Here is a 20152-nt window from a genome sequence, read left to right on the forward strand (position 1 = left end):
TTAATAGAAAAGTTCATTTATATTTATATCATTCTCTCTCTCACACTTTCTTTCACTCTTGCAAAACAATTTTACGTATTTTTTTTAAACGCATATGTACACTAATTTAATTTCATAAAATCATCAACAATCTTTGTCTCTCCCTTCAATAAATCGTTGCATTAACAAATAACATCATTAATAATAACCATACTAATAACAGCAGTGATATATATCATCTAAAAAACACTTTGGGCTTAATTATCATTCGGGATATTGTACATAATCGAGCAATGTTCATTTCACCGCGATATTTGTCCCAAGCACGGGACTTGTTTTATTTATTTTTATACTAGCATTACTTTTTTTTTATTTAATTATACGTTAGTTAAAAGTTAATATGCACATTTAAAAAAACTTTAGCTCTTTCTCTTTATAAATATGGTTTTTTTAAAGAGATTTTGTGATGTTATTGAACAATCTTTTTCCCCACCATGACTCCAGGTCGAATGGTTTGAAATCTGAAATGAAATTTAATATATTCACTGCTATTTATCATTACATAACTATTTTGTGCTTATTAATAACATTATCTTTACCTTGAAGAACGTCATTTGGTTCACCATCGTTGTAATACAAAGACGTGATTAAATCTAGAAAACAAAAAACTTATTAATTATTTTTTTAGAACAAATGAATTACGAAAAAAACTGAAAATATCCACATGTAAAAAATTTAAAAAACTATAGGTGCAATTTTATTATAATTTATCGCTTTTAAAAAAATCAAAAAGTTTTGTTGGATAATTTCAGTAACGAGAGAGAATGTAGCAGACGTCAGACAAATTTAAAATTATAAATAAACAGAGTAAATAATTTTTAAAAAAATATTTACAAAAAATGTACTTACAGATTTTTTAATTTTAATTTTACTAATTATTTACTCTATTTATTTATAATTTTAAATTTGTTTGTCTGCTGCATTCACTCGTGAAAAAAGGAAATTAATTTTTCTGAGCGTAAATTTGGCTCGCAATTTTGAATTTAAAAAATTTTTGAATAGATAATTAAAAAACTAATACGCGCATTTTTTTAAATTTATGAATTTTCTTAAATCTGTTAATTCCCTCAATAATTTTTTTTATTTTAAATAAAATCTAAAAAAAAATTTTACCTCCTCTTTCAGAATCATGTGAGTCTTCAGAAACTCCGTTTCCTGTACAGCTGCCTACCTGACTCCATGCTAAATAAATAATTAATTAATTAAAAATAATAAATTTCCTATATTCTATTAATTATTTATATATTTTATCACATATACTCACATTCGTATACAAATTTAATGAGTTCCTCGTGTTGAGGAGTAATGACCTCCTGCATCCTATGTCTTTGTGAAGAAATTTTAGATTTTCCATTAACATTGAAAACGGGCTTTGGCGCATGACTTAAAAATAATATTAAATAATATATTAATTTATAAATAAACAAATATTTATAATATTATAAAATTATACCGGTCGGTTTCATCATCGCATTCTTTTTCAGTAGGATCCGATTTTCTCGTCAAATCTCTCAACGTATCTAATCTGTCAAGGTTTTGACTTATTCCTAAAATAATTATTATTATTTATAAATATATATGACAATACAGTTGGGTATTTAAATAAATATAATAATATTAAACTTTGAACTTGAATATCTTAACACGAGGACAGTATTAATTTTACCTCGGCGAGTTTTCGCAACAATTTTACTTGGTCCTTTCGACACCGTATACATTTTTTAAAACAGATTATTTAATAATACTTAACACTTGCTGTTAATTTAATGTTATTTTAAAATAATGTGATTGTAAAACATGAAAATGATAATTTTATTTCCCTTTAGTCTGGAAGTTTGATCTTTGAACGTGTAGCCGTACAGGTCGTGGCAGTAAACCCCATGTGCAATACGGAGCAATGTGTTACGTACAATCTCTCTCTCTTTCTCACACACCGACAGTCGACACTAAACTCAATTCTACTAGAGTCTCATGACTTTGGGTGTCTAAACTGTATATACTAAATATATATAACATACCGCCTTAAAAAACACACGCGCGCTATCAAACTGAATTATCCAATAGATGATTATGAGCAACTGAATCTCGTTCTTTCATTGGTTTACTGTTTGATCGCTTCGATTGCTGTGAGTGTGTAGTTTTTTGTGGTGTATATGTGCTGTATTTATATGTAGCATATGTATGAGAACATATATTCACTGGCGCTGATGTTTGAATTTTTGGCGCGAAATTTAAAATGGGAAGAATGCAGACATCTCATGGTTTTTTTTAATTTTTAGTGAAAGTTGGACTGTCATGATTGCGGGAAAATTTTATTAATTAATTTAAGGGAGAAAGGGAATGGATACAAAAAAAAGAGGAGATTTTTGTGATTTTTTTTTCAGAGTACGTTCTATTAAAATTCTTAAAATTTGTGAGATCATTAAGCATCATTCCAAGAATATTCTGTGAAATTTTCATAAAAAAATATGAAAAAATAAGCCAGTGGTAGTGGGGAGAGACGAGTCGCTAAAAAAAGTCTCCATGCCGTAGGCAGGATAACTCATGACTGCCTCATCTGAAATCAAAAAACCAAAAAGATTTCTTTAGTACATAAGTTTATCTTGGATTTGAACGAAGGAATAAACAAAATATTCATTTTTGAATTTTTGGTAAAGGTGCAATCAAAAAACTCTGATTTTTCCCAAAAATTCTTCCTTTTGTTTAATTAAAAAATAAGTAGTTATTGAAAAAAAAATCCTTCGTTCAAATCTAAGATAAACTTATGTACTGAAGAAATCTTTTTGGTTTTTTGATTTCAGATGAAGCAGTCATGAGTTATCCTGCCTACGGCATGGAGACTTTTTTAGTGACTCGTCTCTCCCCACTACCACTGGCTTATTTTTCAATATTTTTTTACGAAAATTTAGCAGAATATTCTTGGAATGATCCTTAATAATGTCACACATTTTAAGAAGTTTAATAACGATGGTACCTCGAAAAAAAAATCACAAAAATATCCTCTTTTTTTGTATCTCAGACCCCTTTCCCCCCTTAAAAAAAGACAAAGTTGTTAGAATTTCGTAGATATATTAAAAAAAAATTTTTACATTCATTATCAATTAGAAGTTGAACAAAATTTTAAAAATAAATTTCAGTAAAATCTTAATGTCAAAGTTCTAATTCTAAATCTCAAATTTTTTAGGCTTAAATTTATTTACGAGTGTGAATGTAGCAGACAATTGTAAATTTTTCAAATTTTACAATAAATGAACAAAATACAAGTAGAGTAAAAATAATAAAATTCAAAATCCGTACGCGCATTTTTTCATTTTAATTCACTCATCTATTTATTAAAAATTCATCGTCTCGCCTACTACATTCACACTCATATTTATTTACCAGACTTCGTTCAACTTCTAATTAATAATAATAGTAATTTTTTTTTTAATCGATTTTCCTTTTTCCAATTAATGCTGTACTTTTTTAAAATTAATAAATAAAATTTGAATCCGGTCACGACAGTTGTCATTGAATATTTAAAAAAATGTAAGACACCGTCTGAGAATGCCCTCAAAAGGATCAAATAACAAACAAATTTATGATATATTGTATATAGATTTATGAATATATTTTTTTCCATCAATAATTACGCAATATTTAAACATAGATAACATTATACCATATGACAATATTTATTATGTATATATATATACATATACATATATTATTTAATAGATTAAATATACTATAATTAATAAATGTTTTAGTTGGGCCATAGAAAGTACAAGTGATATTTCTTTATATACAGTAAAGCACATAAACAATAATAGTCTACTCTTATATAGGAATACAATAATTTTCGATCTAAAAATTTATAATTATTTTTTTCCAGTGCGATTAAATGATTATTTATATCTATTAGTATGACGACATACAGTACGAGCGTCTAATGAAAATTTTTTTTTTATAGTAAATTACATTTACAGCTCAGTAATTTAATTTAATTATTTTTTATGTATAATTAATCGAATAATTAATAAGTACTTGTAAGCAAAAGCAGCGATCTCCGATTGTTATCTTGTAATTATTATTTATTTAAAGATTATGTTGATGTAAATTAATATTTCAATTAGATATCACGAGTAATAATTTAAATAATAATAGTAGTGGTTATCAATTCAGAGTGCAAATAGTGATTTATCTTGATCTTTATTTATTTGCCGCGGAATATTAGTAGTTCCTGATGTTGTGGTACTTGGTGCGGTGGTAACTGTTGGTAAATTAGGCAAAGCTTCTGCAGCAGCAGCACGTTCTGCTAAAAATCTTTCAAATTCCGATGATGTTAATGACTCTTGGTCACCCTGTTCTTTGGGAGCCTATGGATAGAATTAAGATATAATTAGATTACTAGAAAAAAATCAAGTTTACGGTCTTGTAAAAAATAAACTTTGTGGATAAAATAAAATCATGTGAAATAAAACGATAGAACGATTGCAACAAAAGCAGTTTTTAAAAAAAAAAAACATCCACGTACCGTACTCTCATCAAGCCACGCTGCCATTTCGTTGAAATCAGATTCTCGATTTGACTAAGCGTTCATAAAAATAATAACAAAAACAATCAACATAAAATTATAATTTTAACAAATAACTAACATTGTGAAATAACTTATTTTAATATTGAGGGGAAAGGATTGTGATTTTTTTTTCAGAGTACCTTCGTTGTTAAAATTCTTAAAATTTGTGACATTATTAAGCATCATTCCAAAAATATTCTGCTAAATTTTTGTAAAAAAATATTTAAAAATAAGCCAGTGGTAGTGGGGAGAGACGAGTCACGTAAAAAAAAGTTTCTATGCGGTAGGCAGGATAGTTCATGACTGCCTCATCTGAAATCAAAAAACCAAAAAGATTTCTTTAGTACATAAGTTTATCTTGGATTTGAACGAAGGAATAAACAAAATATTCATTTTTGAATGTTTGGTAAAGGTGCAATCAAAAAACTCTGATTTTTCCCAAAAATTCTTCCTTTTGTTTAATTAAAAAATAAGTAGTTGTTGAAAAAAAAATTCCTTCGTTCAAATCCAAGATAAACTTATGTACTAAAGAAATCTTTTTGGTTTTTTGATTTCAGATGAAGCAGTCATGAGTTATCCTGCCTACGGCATGGTGACTTTTTTTTAGTGATTCGTCTCTCCCCACTACTACTGGCTTATTTTTCAATATTTTTTTATAAAAATTTAGCAGAATATTTTTGGAATGATGCTTAATAATTTCACAAATTTTGAGAATTTGAATAAAGAAGTTACTCTAAAAAAAAAAATTACAAAAACATGCAATTTTTTTTTGTATTTCAGGCCCTTTTCCCTCTGAAATAAGTTATTGTGGCAAATAAAAAGCGACATACAGTGAGCAATTGAAATTATCAAATAATAATAATAATATATTTAGATAAAATATAAACAAGGAAAATATATTACATACCGGAATTTTCCCGGTTGCAGGACCGATAGCCGTCGGTTGAGTTATACTGGAACCGCGACTTAGAATCGCTGAGCTAAGACTTCCATTGCCACTTAAATCTTCTAGATTATCTTCATATTTACTTCCGCTGATATATAATACAATAAAATTTATAAATTAATAAGTAAATTCATTAATTTTTATATCAATATTTTTTTTTTTTAAATAATTTCTAGTGAAATTTAAAGCGATAACTTATCGGTGCTCTAAATAAATTTTATTGTGATCTATAATTAAATTTATCGTTTATATATTTTTTGTAATTGATATTAAATTTGATAGCTTACGCATTTTTTGTTGACTCATAAGTTGCGTTACGGGACTGGGCAAACATATCAAACTCATCACTCTCTAATAAATCTTCTCGTTTATTTTTAGAAGGCACTCCTTTGTTTCGACCATCAGTATCAGAAATTCCTATTAATTAATTAATTAAATAAATAATTATTTATTTTAAAAAAATGCCATTCGACATCCGGAATGAAGAATAATTTCTCATTATTTCTTTATTTTAAAATTTCAAAATAAAATAAAATTAAAAATTGATTTCGAGCTCGAAAACCGCCAGAAATAAAATAATTTTAAAATTTAAATTGCCGCCTTTTCTTAAAAACTCAACCGATTTTTTAAATTTTTAATTTGATCGATAATCACCTAAAAAATAAGTATAAAATTTCAAAATCATCCGAAAAAACTTTGAAAAATATAATAATGACATTTTTACAATAACTCTAAAATTAATCATCTAACTTTGAATCTTTATTAAAATTCGATAAATTATCGTAAAATAAAAAACAAAAAAAGTAAATCATACTTTTTTTTATCGGCTATGAAATTTTTTTACCGAATAAGGCAACACGGTTTCGTTAAAAAGTTATTTAAGAAAAAACCGGCGGAAGTAGCGTTTTTCGTAAATTTGAAAATTGAAAATCGCCGCCATTTCTAAACTAATTTACCGAATTTGCTCGTCTTTGAACTTAACTGAGCTAGTCATTCATAGAATAAGTGTGCCGTTTCATTGAGATTAGTTTAGAATTCTAGGCGCTATCGTCGTAATGATACCCATTACATATACATTAGACTTGGCCAAAAAATTCGACTATTTTTTTTTTTTTAACGATACTGTGAAAATATTTATCATGATGACCAAAAAAAATTATCGTGCAAATTTAAGCCCTTAATATTTTGCGGTGTATCATCGTAATTTTTGATTTTTTTTTGAATGAGCGGGTTTTTGTCTCATAACTCTCAAACAATCGAGATAAACAAAATAGACTTGAATAAATTTCTTGTAGGAAATTGAATGCTCTACAAAAAAGGTCTGATTAAAATTTTTCATCAGATGAACCGTTTGCTTATAATCATGCCTTGAACATTGGTATGATTTTACAATTTGATTGTTCAACTTTGAAATTTTGTAATTAATGTAAAAATCAGTTTTCGAAAACAAGCCAATGAATATTCTCAAAGAAAATTGAATGCTCCACAAGAAAAGTCTCTTAACAATTTTCGCTAAATTCACTCCTTTAAAAGTTATTCAAGGTTGAAATTGAGTCAAAACGACTTCAATAACCCCTTCATCCCAAATAATATTTTCACAGTATCGTTAAAAAAAAATAGTCGATTTTTTTGGCCCAGTCTAATATACACACATGTAAGCTTTTGAACCAATGATATTTTTGAAACCTACTCGATGAATGATGATAGCCTATGGCGAAATTATTTGAAAATTCTACCATGAGGACACAAATGCAATAGATAGATTTAGTGTGCCGTCAATTGATCCCATCGACAATTGATCGTTAATTAATTTTTATCAACATCTAATTTACATAATTTAACTTTTTAATATTTATAACAGTGAATTTTAATCTCATATCATAGTAATTAATAATTTTATGAAATTGTCAGTGGGATAAATTATCATCTTATCACTTGCCGGGGATCAGTTGTCATGGAACCGATAGATTTATATGAAATGAACTAAAAAAATCTAAGTAATTAAATACCGATATCAGCAACTGCACCCTCAAGTGCTTGTATTGAATCCTCATCAAGATCAATTAATGATTGCTCTGGTCGTTTAGCTGACGCACTGTGTGCCAGTTGATTATCTGCCGGATGTCCTAACGTTTGAGCAAGTATTGCACTTGCTGCTGGTACAGTTTTATTTTTAGTATAACGTGAATATCTCAAAAACAAATTATTTAGTTCATCGTTAATACGCAACAACTCAGCAGTCATTTCATCGTCAACAAGCCGACCAATTAAATCAACAACTCGTTCCTGCATTGCTTTGCAAGTTGAATAAAGTTGATGCATCAGTTCCAAATCTGCGGGATCTGGACGAGTTTCCACTGTCTGCTGGCTGTTTTTCTGTTGCTGCTGATCGGGGTTTGTAAAAAAGTGCAACATTTCAGCGAGTACACGCATGTTGCCCTGAACAACTTCAAGTTCGCTGCGTAACTTTGACACCAATTGATCTGACAATTGAACCGGCTGTAATGATGCCTGAACTTGTGGTACTGGCTGGTGTTGTGCTACAGATGTTACGTCACATCCACCAACACTGACACGTTCATTTCCTTGGACAAGACTAGGACTACTCGTAACTTCCGGTACACTCTATAAATAATAATTCAGTAATTAATAACGGGTAGGCGCTAATTATTTTTTTTATTTAATAAAATAATTTTTATACAACATATATATGTGTTATATAATTATTGTTATTAAATTTGATATTAATTACCCGCTCTGGTGTAATAATAGGAGCCATGGCATCTAAATCAGTCATTGGAAACTGCATTCCTTTGGCCTTAAGTTCCTGGTACACTTGCACAACACCTTGAGTATGAGGTTGATGACGAAAAGTATCAGCCCATGTCTGTATTAAACTCAATACTTTTTCCTGAACAGCTGTCGGCGGTTCATTTTTCGGTCCGATCATCTTTACAAGTTCTAATATAAATTCACGTGAACAAGCTAAAGTGTGAAAACGTTTTCCGCAATTTTTAACGCATGTTTCTAGTACCTAAAAAAAATTATGATTGCCATTGGAGTAAAATTCGTACTTATAAAAAAGGAAAAATAATAATAATTGATAGTAATTTACTAACAGTAAGTGTATATAAAACGACAGTATAATTTTTTCCGGCAGCCTGACCAAGACGTTTTTTAATGGCTTTAATTGCATCTCTTGGACCATCTTCAGTTTCATTTATAATATCACATATTTCCATATTGAGAGCCCAGTTTTCACTGGGTAAACTACCGTCTGTAGCTTGCTCTGAAAAATAAAAATAATAGATTTAATGCAGACATAGAAACGAATAATTTATTGGCACAGAAATGTTTTACTTGATCTAATTATTTTTTTTGATTGTATATTGAAAATATGAAATTTATTGGGGTAAGAAAAATTTTTACGCGATCTAATAATTTTTTGCATTATAAATTGAAAACGTGAAATTTATTATGAGTGTGAATGTAGCAGACATCAGACAAAATTAAAATTATTAATGAATAGAGTAACTAATAAATAAAATGAATTTCTTAAAAAATGCGCGTTTTAAAAATTTGAAAATTAATACGTGCATTTTTTATAAATATTTTTTTGAAATTATTTACTCTATTTATTTATAATTTTAAATTTGTCTCATGTCTGCTACATTCACACTAGTAACGTAGCAGACATCAGACAAAATTAAAATTATTAATAAATAGAGTAAATAATTAATCAAATAAAATTTTTAAAAAATGCGCATTTAAAAAATTTGAAAATTAATAAGTGCATTTTTTATAAATATTATTAAGAGAATAAGGAAAATTTTGTTCCCGCCATATCTATATGATAGAATTAGTTAATGTTATTGAAATTGGTATCATTAGATAGGTCTTGACTTGAATTTGTGCCTTTTCATCCTTCAAACTTTTTTTAATTGCCAAGTATTGAGATAAATAGATTAATCTATATCATTCGAATTACATTTAAATTACGCGAGAAAAAAGACGATCGTATTTATTTTCTTTAAATAAATTAATACTTTAATTATTCTGTCACTAAATATGACTGAATGTCACTGAATATATAGCTATATTATTTATATCGCGTTACTTATTCCAAAATGACAGATTTTTATACTCCCTTTTGGTTTTAGGAAACTTCTCAAAGCCAAAAAAGTGTACATTGAAAAAAAAAAGGGATTCATTGACACAAAAAATCTTTACTCGCCTAAAGAAAATTTTTACTTACCCCAATAAATTTTTTGCATTGTGAATTGAAAACAAAAATTTATTTAGAACTAGAAAAAATTACTCGGTGCAAGGAATTATTTCTTGACCAAAAAAATCTTTTCTCACCCCAAGACAATTTTTGTATTTAATTGATAATGCATAAAATTTGTTGGTGCAAATCAAAATTTTGTTGCGGCAAAAAATCCTTTTTTCTGCGTATTTTATAAATTTAGTAGTTATATTTGGGCAGTCATGTAGTGACTGCAGGTTGCTCGTTTTTTAAATTATTTTCTCTATATATTTATAATTTTAAATTTGTCTGATGTCTGCTACATTCACACTCATAATTTATTGGGATAAGAAAAAATTTTCTTAGGGCAAGATAAAAATTTTTACTCAATCCAAGAATTTTTTTTCATCATAAATTGAAAACATGACATTTATTGGAGCAAAAAGAAATTTTCTTAGGGTAAAAACAAATTTTTACTCGATCTAAGAATTCTTTTTCATTATAAATTAAAAATATAAAATTTCTTGACGTAAGAAAAAATTTTCCTAAGCAAGAAAAAGGTTTTCTAGTCCTAATAAAATTTTTGTTTACAATTCCTATGCAAAATATTTCTTGCCTCAAAAAATTCATTTCTTCTTCCCAATAATCATTTTATTTTTTCTTGAACAAAGGAATAAATAAAAATTCATTTAATAAAGAGTATAAATTACGAAATATGAAAGATAGGCTTGATAATATAAGTAAATATTAAAAAAAAAATAAGTATTGACTTGACTCAACGTTGATTAAATTAACGTGTCCCACCTTGTTCTCATATATACCTTATATACATACACATATACATATACATCCATGTATATATAATCTAAAACAATAAAAATGCGCAATATGCATATACAGACCCGGTCATTTTTTTTACCCACCTATTTTTTGACCAACAGGAGTTGAAAATGGATTAACGTTTACTCCAAAAAACGACATCTTGAATTATCGTGTAATATGACACTGATTTATTTTAAATACTGATAATTAATTTAAAATAAGTAATCCAGTTAGATGATATATTTACAGTATTATGATACTGATATGAATAAATTAACTTTAATAATATGACTCATGTGGTTTTTAAGATCGTCTACGTCCACGACACGACGATTTATAAATTCGTTACTCTGAAATGTCAATTGTCAAATAAATTAAATTATTTTTTATTTAAATTTACTTGCGCATTTTTTACACACCCGTGTTCCACTTTTTTTTTTTTACTATTAAATCTAGACACTAACAATTGGTATCAATACTGTTCATTAATTATTATTATTATTATTATTATTATTATTTATGATAAAAGTTTTAGTAACCGAGTGATTATTTGCGGGATAATAAATAAGTTTATATTAAATTTAAAAAATTATTAACGGTCGGCAGGTTTTATATTTTTATAAATTATGAAGAGTGCATTAGACGTCTGTTGCGATGTAAAATATCACGTCACGTCACATCATTACCACAACACAATACAATACAAGTTATCAAGAGCAACGATAACGATTACGATTTGACATTTGTGAATCATGAAAACGAGACTTGAGAAACTAGAGAACGCGGAAATGGTATTATTTATTTTTGTTGTTATTATTATTTTTTTTTTTTATGAACGTGAATGTAGCAGACGTCAAATAAATTTAAAATTATAAATAATTTAAAAAATGATATTTATAAAAAATGCACTCATTAATTTCAAAATTTTGTAAAAACGCATTTCTTTTTAAATTTAATTTTATTAATTATTTACTCGATTTATTTATAATTTTAAATTTGTCTGATGGCTGCTACATTACGAGTGTGAATGGAGCAGAAATCAGACAAATTTTAAATTTTAAATAAATAGAGTAAATAATTAATAAAATTAAATTTAAAAAAAATGCGCATTTCAAAAATTTAAAAATTAATAAGTACATTTTTGTAAATTTTATTTTTTTAATTATTTATAATTTTAAAATTGTTCGATGTCTGCATGAGTGTGAATGTAGCAGACATCAGACAAATTTAAAATTACGAATAATTTAAAAAATGATTTTTATAAAAAATGCACTCATTAATTTCAAAATTTTTTAAATGCGCATTTTTCAAAATTTAATTTTACCAATTATTGACTATTTATTAATAATTTTAAATTTGTCTGATGTCTGCAACATTCACAATCACTTTTTTTTAGGATATATATATTGTGATCAGTAAGTTAACAGACAATTGACAATTTAGAAATTTTTTTTCAAACAAATCAATTAAAAAACGTAAAGACTAAAAATATGCACATGCAGAAAATTTAAAAAACTATGGGTGCAATTTTTTGAATTATTTGTTTTTTTATAATTTATTGTTTAAAAAAAAATCAAAATATTAGACGTCGGCTAACTTCAGTATCATGTATATGTTCCATTTGCTTTTTGTCATCCCGGTAGATATCACTACCGCTCATAGCCATTTTAGCTGTAAGTCACTTTGGGTAAATGGTAATTGGGAGCTTTGACTGCAATCTGCAAGCTACTGCTGTCATCTGATGATTAAATTAACAATCAAAAGATATTTCCATACGAACAAAAAAAAATAATAATAATAAAATATTTAAAAAAAAACAAAAAAAGTAAATCCTCTGATTCCGTTCGGTCAATGTATTGTTCAAAATTGTAAACAAAACATAACACACGTGATCTGATGAAAATGAAACGTTCAAAAATTGATATCATCAATGCAACTGTTGAATCGTATTTGAAACGTCGTGGCTATCAGGTAATTGATAATATTATTTATTTGATTAATACTTATAAATATATGACAATTAATAAACAACAGAAAGTTAACCTCCTTCACATTTGCATTATTTGTTTACCTCTATGTTATTTTATTTAGTTCATTAATTCCCTTATTGATTAATTAGTGTATTTATTTTGATTCAGGATATCGATATATGTAATAAACCAGATCGTAATAAAACAATCACAGGTGAAGAATTATTATTACGTGAAATGGCCGAGTCCGCAACTTCAACTAAAAATTCAATTATTTTTAGCGCCATCACAAATGATGTTACTGCTGCTGATCAAGCATACAAAAAGTATTTATATCATTATTTAAATGAATAGTATATTGTGTGATAAGGGATGAAACAAAACGATTTCAGACCAGGGTGAAGTTGGCTGACATCACCCGGTCTAAAATTCTGTTTCATTCTGAGTTACACACTAGTTTTTCATGATTACCTGCATTGGAACAAAGTTTCAGTGTCAGCAGTCAGTCAGAGACAAGTTAATTTAAGACCGATGGTGTCATCAATCATTAGCGTAAGCGTAAATTGTCATTTTCAGTTTATGATTAGGGTGGCACTGTCGTTTTTAGAATCACCGTTCAGAATTTAATGAAATTCGACATATTGCTAGATAATGATAAGAAAAAGATCCAATTCAATTTTTGAAGAGCTACAGAGAACCAGTAAAATATTTATTTTCATAGATTTAACATTGAGGTACATGAGAAATCACAGGTTTCATCGAATTTATTTTTTCTCTGTAGCTCTTCAAAAATTTAATTGGATCTTTTTCTTATCATTGTTTGCTAATATGTCGATTTTCATTAAATTCTGAACGGTAATTCTAAAACCGACAGTACTACTTTAAGCAGAAAAAATAAATATTGTTTGTCATTCACACTAATTTTTATAAAACTTAATCACAAAGTCATAACTGTCAATTACATAATTAAATTAGTGATCTGAAATTACTAATAAACAAATGGCGAGTATCAGAGCTGAAATAAAGAGTGGAATTGGCTTTCACACGGAAAAGAGAGCAGTGAAAAAATTACAGTTTTTAGTGCAAAAACAGGGCCCTCGTTGAAAAAACTTAAAGTATTATAGTTTGCACTGTAATAATCGAGGCTACTTCTTGTAATAAAGTAATTACAATCATAGAAACCAAATTCAACAGTTTCTAATGTATTTTTAGTTTAATGAAACTTTATTATGAATGAAACGCTATCAAGGACTGAAAAAAGTCTTATATGAAACTGTAATAATTGCTAAATAATTGCTGCGTCTCAGAAATATTGTAATTTTTACAGTTTCGAAGTAGAGAGACTGCTGATATTTAAAACTGTAATTTTTCCACTATTATTTTTTCCATGCAGTGGGCAGAAATATTATTTGTTTCTGTCCTCTGATTGAAGGTATTCGCGATTTACGCATACGCTAATATTTCTCCGCAGCATTGAGCTGAAATTAACATGTTTCGATTGCCTATACAGACACTGAAACTTAAAGTTTTAATGCTGGTATCATGAAATAATTACTTTAATTATTAATAATAATAATAATAATAATAATTATAGATTACGAGCATGGATTGATTTAATTCACGATGAAACAGTAAAAGAAGATTTAATGAGTCTCCTGTATCCAATTTTCTGTCATATGTATTTAGAAATGCTTAATGCAGGAAATTTACAGGCAGCAATTGAATTTTTCAATAGTAATCGTAATGATTTTTTATCGTGTACTGAGAAAAATTTTCTTGATGAATTGTCATGCGTGTTTTCAATCCAAGACGCCGAGTCGAAGCCAACTGTCAATGCGTTTAAAATGAGGAAGTATCGGGTTGACATGTCTGATGAAGCCCACAATGCATTGCAAAAGTATCTTGCTAAACATGGACACGTTATTATTATGCAGGTACTAGTTTTTTTTTATTATTAATTATTTTGTTCGCTTGTTGATGTTCATTTTTTAGACTAGTCCAAAAAAAGTAGGATGCCATCCATCCGAGTTGTCCTGTGAGAAAAAATTCATTCCAAAATTTTCGTAGCAGTGAACTTCCAAATTTGAGATAATTCTGAATTTTGAGTTGATAATTTTTGAATTTAAAAAATATTGAATTTGAAAATTCGCGGGTTTTAAAACAAAAGAAAAAAATAATAGACAATTTTTTACTTTTATCAGAACTCGTCATAAATGAGGTCGAGAAATTCAAAATTTCTTTTGCTGTTTAATTTTTTTTCAAGTTCCAAAGAAACATTTCAAATTTAGTTCAGTTTTGAATATTTATGGAATTAATTTTTTTACACGGGCTTGGGTTTTGATTTTTTTTTTTTCAAAAACTGAAAAATTTGTTTATTTTAATGCGAATTAAAAATTTCCAGTTCGGTTTTTTTTTAAATCTCCAAATTTTTTATTTCTCGTGTCTGGGCTCAGAAATTCTAGATGAAGTCTAATTAATTTTTTTATTTGTAGATTATAAATATACATGTGAAAATTAATATAAAGGTAGAAAATGTAGTTGAAGAAGATGAAACTGACGACAGAACAAGATTTGGAGACATTAGTATCAACGGGCATATGGAACAAACGTCTGGTACTGGGGCTGACAGAGAAATGAGAGAATTGTTGGAAGTAATACGTGGGTTAAATAATAATCCATACAAACCCTTGAGAATATTCAGAATTAAAAATGCAATTGAAGAGTAAGTATTTTTATTTATTTTTCAATCACTAAAAGCCGGAAAGGGAACTAAATATCTGGGGTAAAATGGGCCCTATGAAATTAATTTTTATTGTTTATTAATAATGAGTTTAATTATTTACTTACAGTGCGAGCTGCGCAACGATACCCAATAAAATGGATAAATTTGCAGTAGGATTTAATAGCCATACTGTCAGAATATGGCCAATGGGAAGTACGAGATTAATGATACCACAACCAGGACCTCCGCCAAAAAAAACACGCAATGAAAATGAAATAGACTATAATATTCATGATAATCGTGTTGAAGTGTACGTTTATTTCTTTAATTATTTATTATTTATAAATGATACCATCATCGAAATTTCAAGTTTCAGTCTGTATAGGCAATCGAAACAAGTTAATTTCAGCTCAATGCTGCGGAGAAATATTAGCGTATGCGTAAATCGCGAATGCTTTCACTCAGAGGACAGAAACAAATAATATTTCTGCCCGCTGCATAGAAAAAATAATAGTGGAAAAATTACATTTTTAAATATCAGCAAAGTCTCTCTACTTCGAAACTGTAAAAATTACACTATTTCTGAGACGCAGCAATTATTTAGCAATTATTACAGTTTCATATAAGACTTTTTTCAGTCCTTGATAGCGTTTTATTCATAATAAAGTTTCATTAAACTAAAAATACATTAGAAACTGTTGAATTTGATTTCTATGATTGTAATTACTTTATTACAAGAAGTAGCCTCGATTATTACAGTGCAAACTATAATACTTTAAGTTTTTTCAACGTGGGCCCTGTTTTTGCACTGAAAACTGTAATTTTTCCATTGCTCTCTTTTCCGTGCGAAAGCCAATTCCACTCTTTATTTCAGTTCTGATACTCGTCATTTGTTTATTAGTCATTTCAGATCACTAATTTTATTTATGTAATTGACAGTTATGTCTTTGTGATTAAGTTTTATAAAAATTAGTGTGAATGACAAACAATATTTATTTTTTCTGCTTAAAGTAGTACTGTCGGTTTTAGAATTACCGTTCAGAATTTAATGAAAATCGACATATTAGCAGACTATGATAAGAAAAAGATCCAATTAAATTTTTGAAGAGCTACAGAGAAAAAATACATTCGATGAAACCTGTGATTTCTCTTGTACCTCAATATTAAATCTATGAAAATAAAAATTTTACTGGTTCTCTGTAGCTCTTCAAAAATTGAATTGGATCTTTTTCTTATCATTATCTAGCAATATGTCGAATTCCATTAAATTCTGAACGGTGATTCTAAAAACGACAGTGCCACCCTAGTCATAAATTAAAAATGACAATTTACGCTTACGCTAATGATTGATGACACCATCGGTCTTAAATTAACTTGTCTCTGACTGACTGCTGACACTGAAACTTTGTTCCAATGCAGGCAATCATGAAAAACTAGTGTGTAACTCAGAATGAAATAGAATTTTAGACCGGGTGATGTCAGCCAACTTCACCCTGGTCTGAAATCGTTTTGTTTCATCTCTCGTCACACAATATACTAATTCAATTCTATAAACAATTAACTTATTTATTATTTATCCATTTGTTTAGCGAATCGTCGGGTGCTATTGTGTTACGAGGTCACACAGATATTGTACATGACGTCAGATTTACAAGCGACACTGAAATCCTTCTCTCAGTGTCAAGTGATAATGATTTGAAAGCCTGGAGTATGCAGGATTACAGTTGTATTGGAACTTACACGTAATTATTTACCTTTATTACTTGATAATTAATCATAACTGCAATTAATAAAGTAATTTCTTTATTTTTAGTGGACACAATTATCCAATTTGGTGCATGGACATGAGTTTAGATGACGCGTATATTGTAACAGGCTCCCATGATCGTACTGCTAAATTGTGGACACTGGATAGAAAATCTCCAGTTCGTATATTCGCGGGTCATTATATGGATGTCAATGTAAGTAATTAAAAAAAACTGTATGTATTAATGCTAATTGTTATCATTATTATATAAAATAATTTTTTAATTTACAGTCAATTAAATTTCATCCAAATGGAAATTATTTAGCGACCGGTTCCGCAGACAAATCGGTTAAATTATGGAGCAAAGAAAATGGCGAAGCTTTGAGAACTTATCCAGGTGTCCAGTCAACGATTTACAGTTTAGCATTTAGTCCTGATGGAAAATACCTCGCCGGTGCTGGTAAATAAAAATGAATGATACTAATGATTTAGAATTTTTATTATTCAATTATGAAGGAAAGGATAATTGATGATGTAATTTATTTAGGTGATGATAAAAATGTGTTGATCTGGGATTTGGCGACAGATGGACTTGTAAATGAATTGAAAGGTCATGAGTCGACGATAATGAATTTAGACTGGAGTGCTGATGGTCAGTTTATTACCAGTGGGGACATGGGTGGTACTGTTAGATTATGGTCCGCTAAAATAGCCACCAAAAATGGTATCAGGTGTGTAATTGATTTTATTTATTTTATTTAGGGGGGAAAAGGGTTTGAAATACAAAAAAAAAAAGGATATTTTTGTGATTTTTTTTCAGAGTACCTTCGTTATTAAAATTCTTACAATTTGTGACATTATTGAGCATAATTCCAAGAATATTCTGATAAATTTTCAGGAAAAAATATTGAGAAATAAGCCAGTGGTAGTGGGGAGAGACGAGTCACCTCAAAAAAGAAGTCTCCATGCCGTAGGCAGGATAACTTACGACTACCTCATCTGAAATCAAAAAACCAAAAAGATTTCTTTAGTACATAAGTTTATCTTGAATTTGAACGAAGGATTTTTTTTTTAATAACTACTTATTTTTTAATTAAACAAAAGGAAGAATTTTTGGTAAAAATCAGAGTTTTTTGATTGCACCTTTACCGAAAATTCAAAAATGAATATTTTGTTTATTCCTTCGTTCAAATCCAAGATAAACTTATGTACTAAAGAAATCTTTTTGGTTTTTTGATTTCAGAAGAAGCAGTCATGAGTTATCCTGCCTATGGCAGGGAGACTTTTTTTTTAGTGACTCGTCTCTCCCCACTACCACTAGCTTATTTTTGAATATTTTTTTATGAAAATTTATCAGAATATTCTTGGAGTGATGCTTAACAAAGTCACAAACTTTAAGAATTTTAATAACGAAGGTACTCTGAAAAAAAAAATCACAAAAATGTCCTCTTTTTTTTGTATCTCAGAAACCAGCAGGAAGTTTAGGAGTCAGCCCGCAGAATTAACCGTTTTTCCGTTTTTTTCATTAAAAACTAAATAAAAAACTGTATAAATTTTTTTTTACAGTATTCCAGTACAATCAACATCTGAAATGGAAATTCCAGCTGTACAAGTATTAAAACCGAGCATTGAAGCCATTCTGACACTAAAATTCAACCCTAGAAATAATTCGCCCATGTGCGTCGTTACTGCGTAAAAAGTTAACTTAATATTTTTTTCTGAAAGAAGTCTCTCTAAAAAACGCCGGAAAATTTTAACTCGCGATAATCAATTTTGTTCTTCTTTTTTTTACTAATTACTCATCTGATTTTTTTTTTACTAACAGTAAACCGTTTAACGTCAATAATTAACTTGAAAATTTTTTTATTAATTAAATTAATCGACGTGGATAAGTGTACAGAAATAGATAGAATAGAACAAGGGATAAGTAGGCGGCACGATAACGTGCCACACTCTCGGCTATTCCGAACACAGGTTTTTTTCTGTATCTTTAGACACAACGTAAATTAATTGTTTTAAGTAATAACGATATATAAAAGTTTATTTTGAGCTTTTTTTTTATTGTTTGTTAAAATTTTTCGGCGTTTTTATTTGTATTAATTTGTAACAAAGTACACTATTAATTACGAGGTGATGATCAAAGTCTTCAACCGATATAAAAATAATTAAAATTTTCTACCTTTAGTTTATAATTTTATTATTATTATTAATTAAGATACTCAATAATGAAAGGTCATTAATTTGTCCTTTCAAAACTGTGCTGGCTGTTAAAAATCGCAGTATTTATAATCGAATAATTAGTTTTTTTTAAGCTCACAAATTGTGTTCAGCTAATGATAATTAATTGTAATTGTTATTTTAAATACTACTATAAAAATATATTAATAGCAAATAGTATTTTTAAATAAAAAATTTGACTATTTTTTAATAATAATTAAGGTCAGTGTGAAACAAATAAATTTTCATTTTCCCAACACTTCTATTTATTTTATTTAAGGGAGACCACTACTGTGAAATTTTGAAAAAAAAAATTTCTTCTGATATGTTCTTACTGTTCCGTGCTATACTAGGCTTATTGATCGACGGAAGGCTGCAGATCTGATCTTTTTTTTATAAAATCTTCAACGATCTCTTTGATGCACCGGACATCTACAATATTTTCAAGTTTGTCTCCAACGATCGAAAGCTCAGGCATAACCGGTTATTAAAAACCACCCACTAAAGTCGTACAATTATTATTAATCGTATAATATGGACAGTTGATAATAAGTAATACAATAAGTAGGGGTGTGCGAATTTACGAATTATTCGTCTCGAATCGAATCGAATGATTCGAAATATTCGAATTATTCGGATTTTTCGAATAATCTGAATTCAAACCAAATAATAAACTAATTATTAAATTAAAGAATAATTCGTATCCGTCGTAATTATCGACATTTTTGACTTCCCGCCAAGAAAATTAGAAATTTTCAAAAATTCAGGAAGTTATTGGTTTCGGTCCGATTTTCGAAAATCGAATTTCTAAGAGATCTTGCAGACTATCTGACATGGAAAATTAAAAAAAATTTTGCCGTGTAGCATGTTTTATTTAATTTATGT

General features: G+C 28.3%; 3 protein-coding genes across 4 annotated transcripts; 1 reads left to right on the top strand and 2 right to left on the bottom strand.

Annotated features, from left to right (window-relative positions):
* Positions 1-79: 79 nt before the first annotated feature.
* Positions 80-2031, bottom strand: LOC130672384 (MAPK regulated corepressor interacting protein 2). The gene is made up of 6 exons (XM_057476937.1): positions 1706-2031; positions 1493-1586; positions 1304-1422; positions 1153-1221; positions 579-632; positions 80-500 (listed from the first exon to the last, which is right to left on the bottom strand). Exons 1-6 carry the CDS (start codon positions 1755-1757, stop codon positions 430-432), a joined length of 459 nt encoding a protein of 152 aa, XP_057332920.1. The 5' UTR covers positions 1758-2031; the 3' UTR covers positions 80-429.
* A 2057-nt stretch (positions 2032-4088) lies between these two features.
* Positions 4089-11280, bottom strand: LOC130671141 (TOM1-like protein 2). 2 transcript variants are annotated; one of them, XM_057474861.1, is made up of 9 exons: positions 11031-11280; positions 10713-10961; positions 8663-8832; positions 8296-8577; positions 7553-8168; positions 5831-5960; positions 5505-5631; positions 4556-4609; positions 4089-4397 (listed from the first exon to the last, which is right to left on the bottom strand). In XM_057474861.1, exons 2-9 carry the CDS (start codon positions 10768-10770, stop codon positions 4200-4202), a joined length of 1635 nt encoding a protein of 544 aa, XP_057330844.1. In that variant the 5' UTR covers positions 10771-10961; positions 11031-11280; the 3' UTR covers positions 4089-4199. The 2 variants fall into 2 exon arrangements, with proteins under 2 accessions (XP_057330844.1, XP_057330845.1); XM_057474862.1 differs by lacking the exon at positions 4556-4609 and having other exon boundaries at positions 10713-11280.
* A 1014-nt stretch (positions 11281-12294) lies between these two features.
* LOC130671140 (TAF5-like RNA polymerase II p300/CBP-associated factor-associated factor 65 kDa subunit 5L) lies at positions 12295-19516 on the top strand. The gene is made up of 10 exons (XM_057474860.1): positions 12295-12582; positions 12750-12907; positions 14176-14515; positions 15074-15303; positions 15431-15613; positions 16893-17045; positions 17117-17264; positions 17342-17510; positions 17598-17781; positions 18617-19516. The coding sequence occupies exons 1-10, from the start codon at positions 12508-12510 to the stop codon at positions 18744-18746; spliced, it is 1770 nt and encodes a 589-aa protein (XP_057330843.1). The 5' UTR covers positions 12295-12507; the 3' UTR covers positions 18747-19516.
* Positions 19517-20152: the final 636 nt, after the last annotated feature.

Source organism: Microplitis mediator, chromosome 7 (assembly GCF_029852145.1).
Source record: "Microplitis mediator isolate UGA2020A chromosome 7, iyMicMedi2.1, whole genome shotgun sequence".
Classification (NCBI taxonomy): Eukaryota; Metazoa; Arthropoda; class Insecta; order Hymenoptera; family Braconidae; genus Microplitis; species Microplitis mediator.

Bases quoted from the DNA above. Each gene is read 5' to 3' on its own strand.
- LOC130671140 (XM_057474860.1), top strand. From the start codon at position 12,508: ATGAAAATGAAACGTTCAAAAATTGATATCATCAATGCAACTGTTGAA. The intron at 12,583-12,749 runs GTAATTGATAAT...ATTTTGATTCAG, and splicing joins TGAAACGTCGTGGCTATCAG to GATATCGATATATGTAATAA. The intron at 17,782-18,616 runs GTGTGTAATTGA...TTTTTTTTACAG, and splicing joins GCCACCAAAAATGGTATCAG to TATTCCAGTACAATCAACAT.
- LOC130671141 (XM_057474861.1), bottom strand. From the start codon at position 10,770: ATGTCGTTTTTTGGAGTAAACGTTAATCCATTTTCAACTCCTGTTGGT. The intron at 8,169-8,295 runs GTAATTAATATC...TATTATTTATAG, and splicing joins CTATTATTACACCAGAGCGG to AGTGTACCGGAAGTTACGAG. The intron at 5,961-7,552 runs GTATTTAATTAC...ATTAATTAATAG, and splicing joins GGGTGCAGTTGCTGATATCG to GAATTTCTGATACTGATGGT.
- LOC130672384 (XM_057476937.1), bottom strand. From the start codon at position 1,757: ATGTATACGGTGTCGAAAGGACCAAGTAAAATTGTTGCGAAAACTCGC. The intron at 1,222-1,303 runs GTGAGTATATGT...TTATTTATTTAG, and splicing joins CATTAAATTTGTATACGAAT to CATGGAGTCAGGTAGGCAGC. The intron at 501-578 runs GTAAAGATAATG...ATTTCATTTCAG, and splicing joins ACCAAATGACGTTCTTCAAG to ATTTCAAACCATTCGACCTG.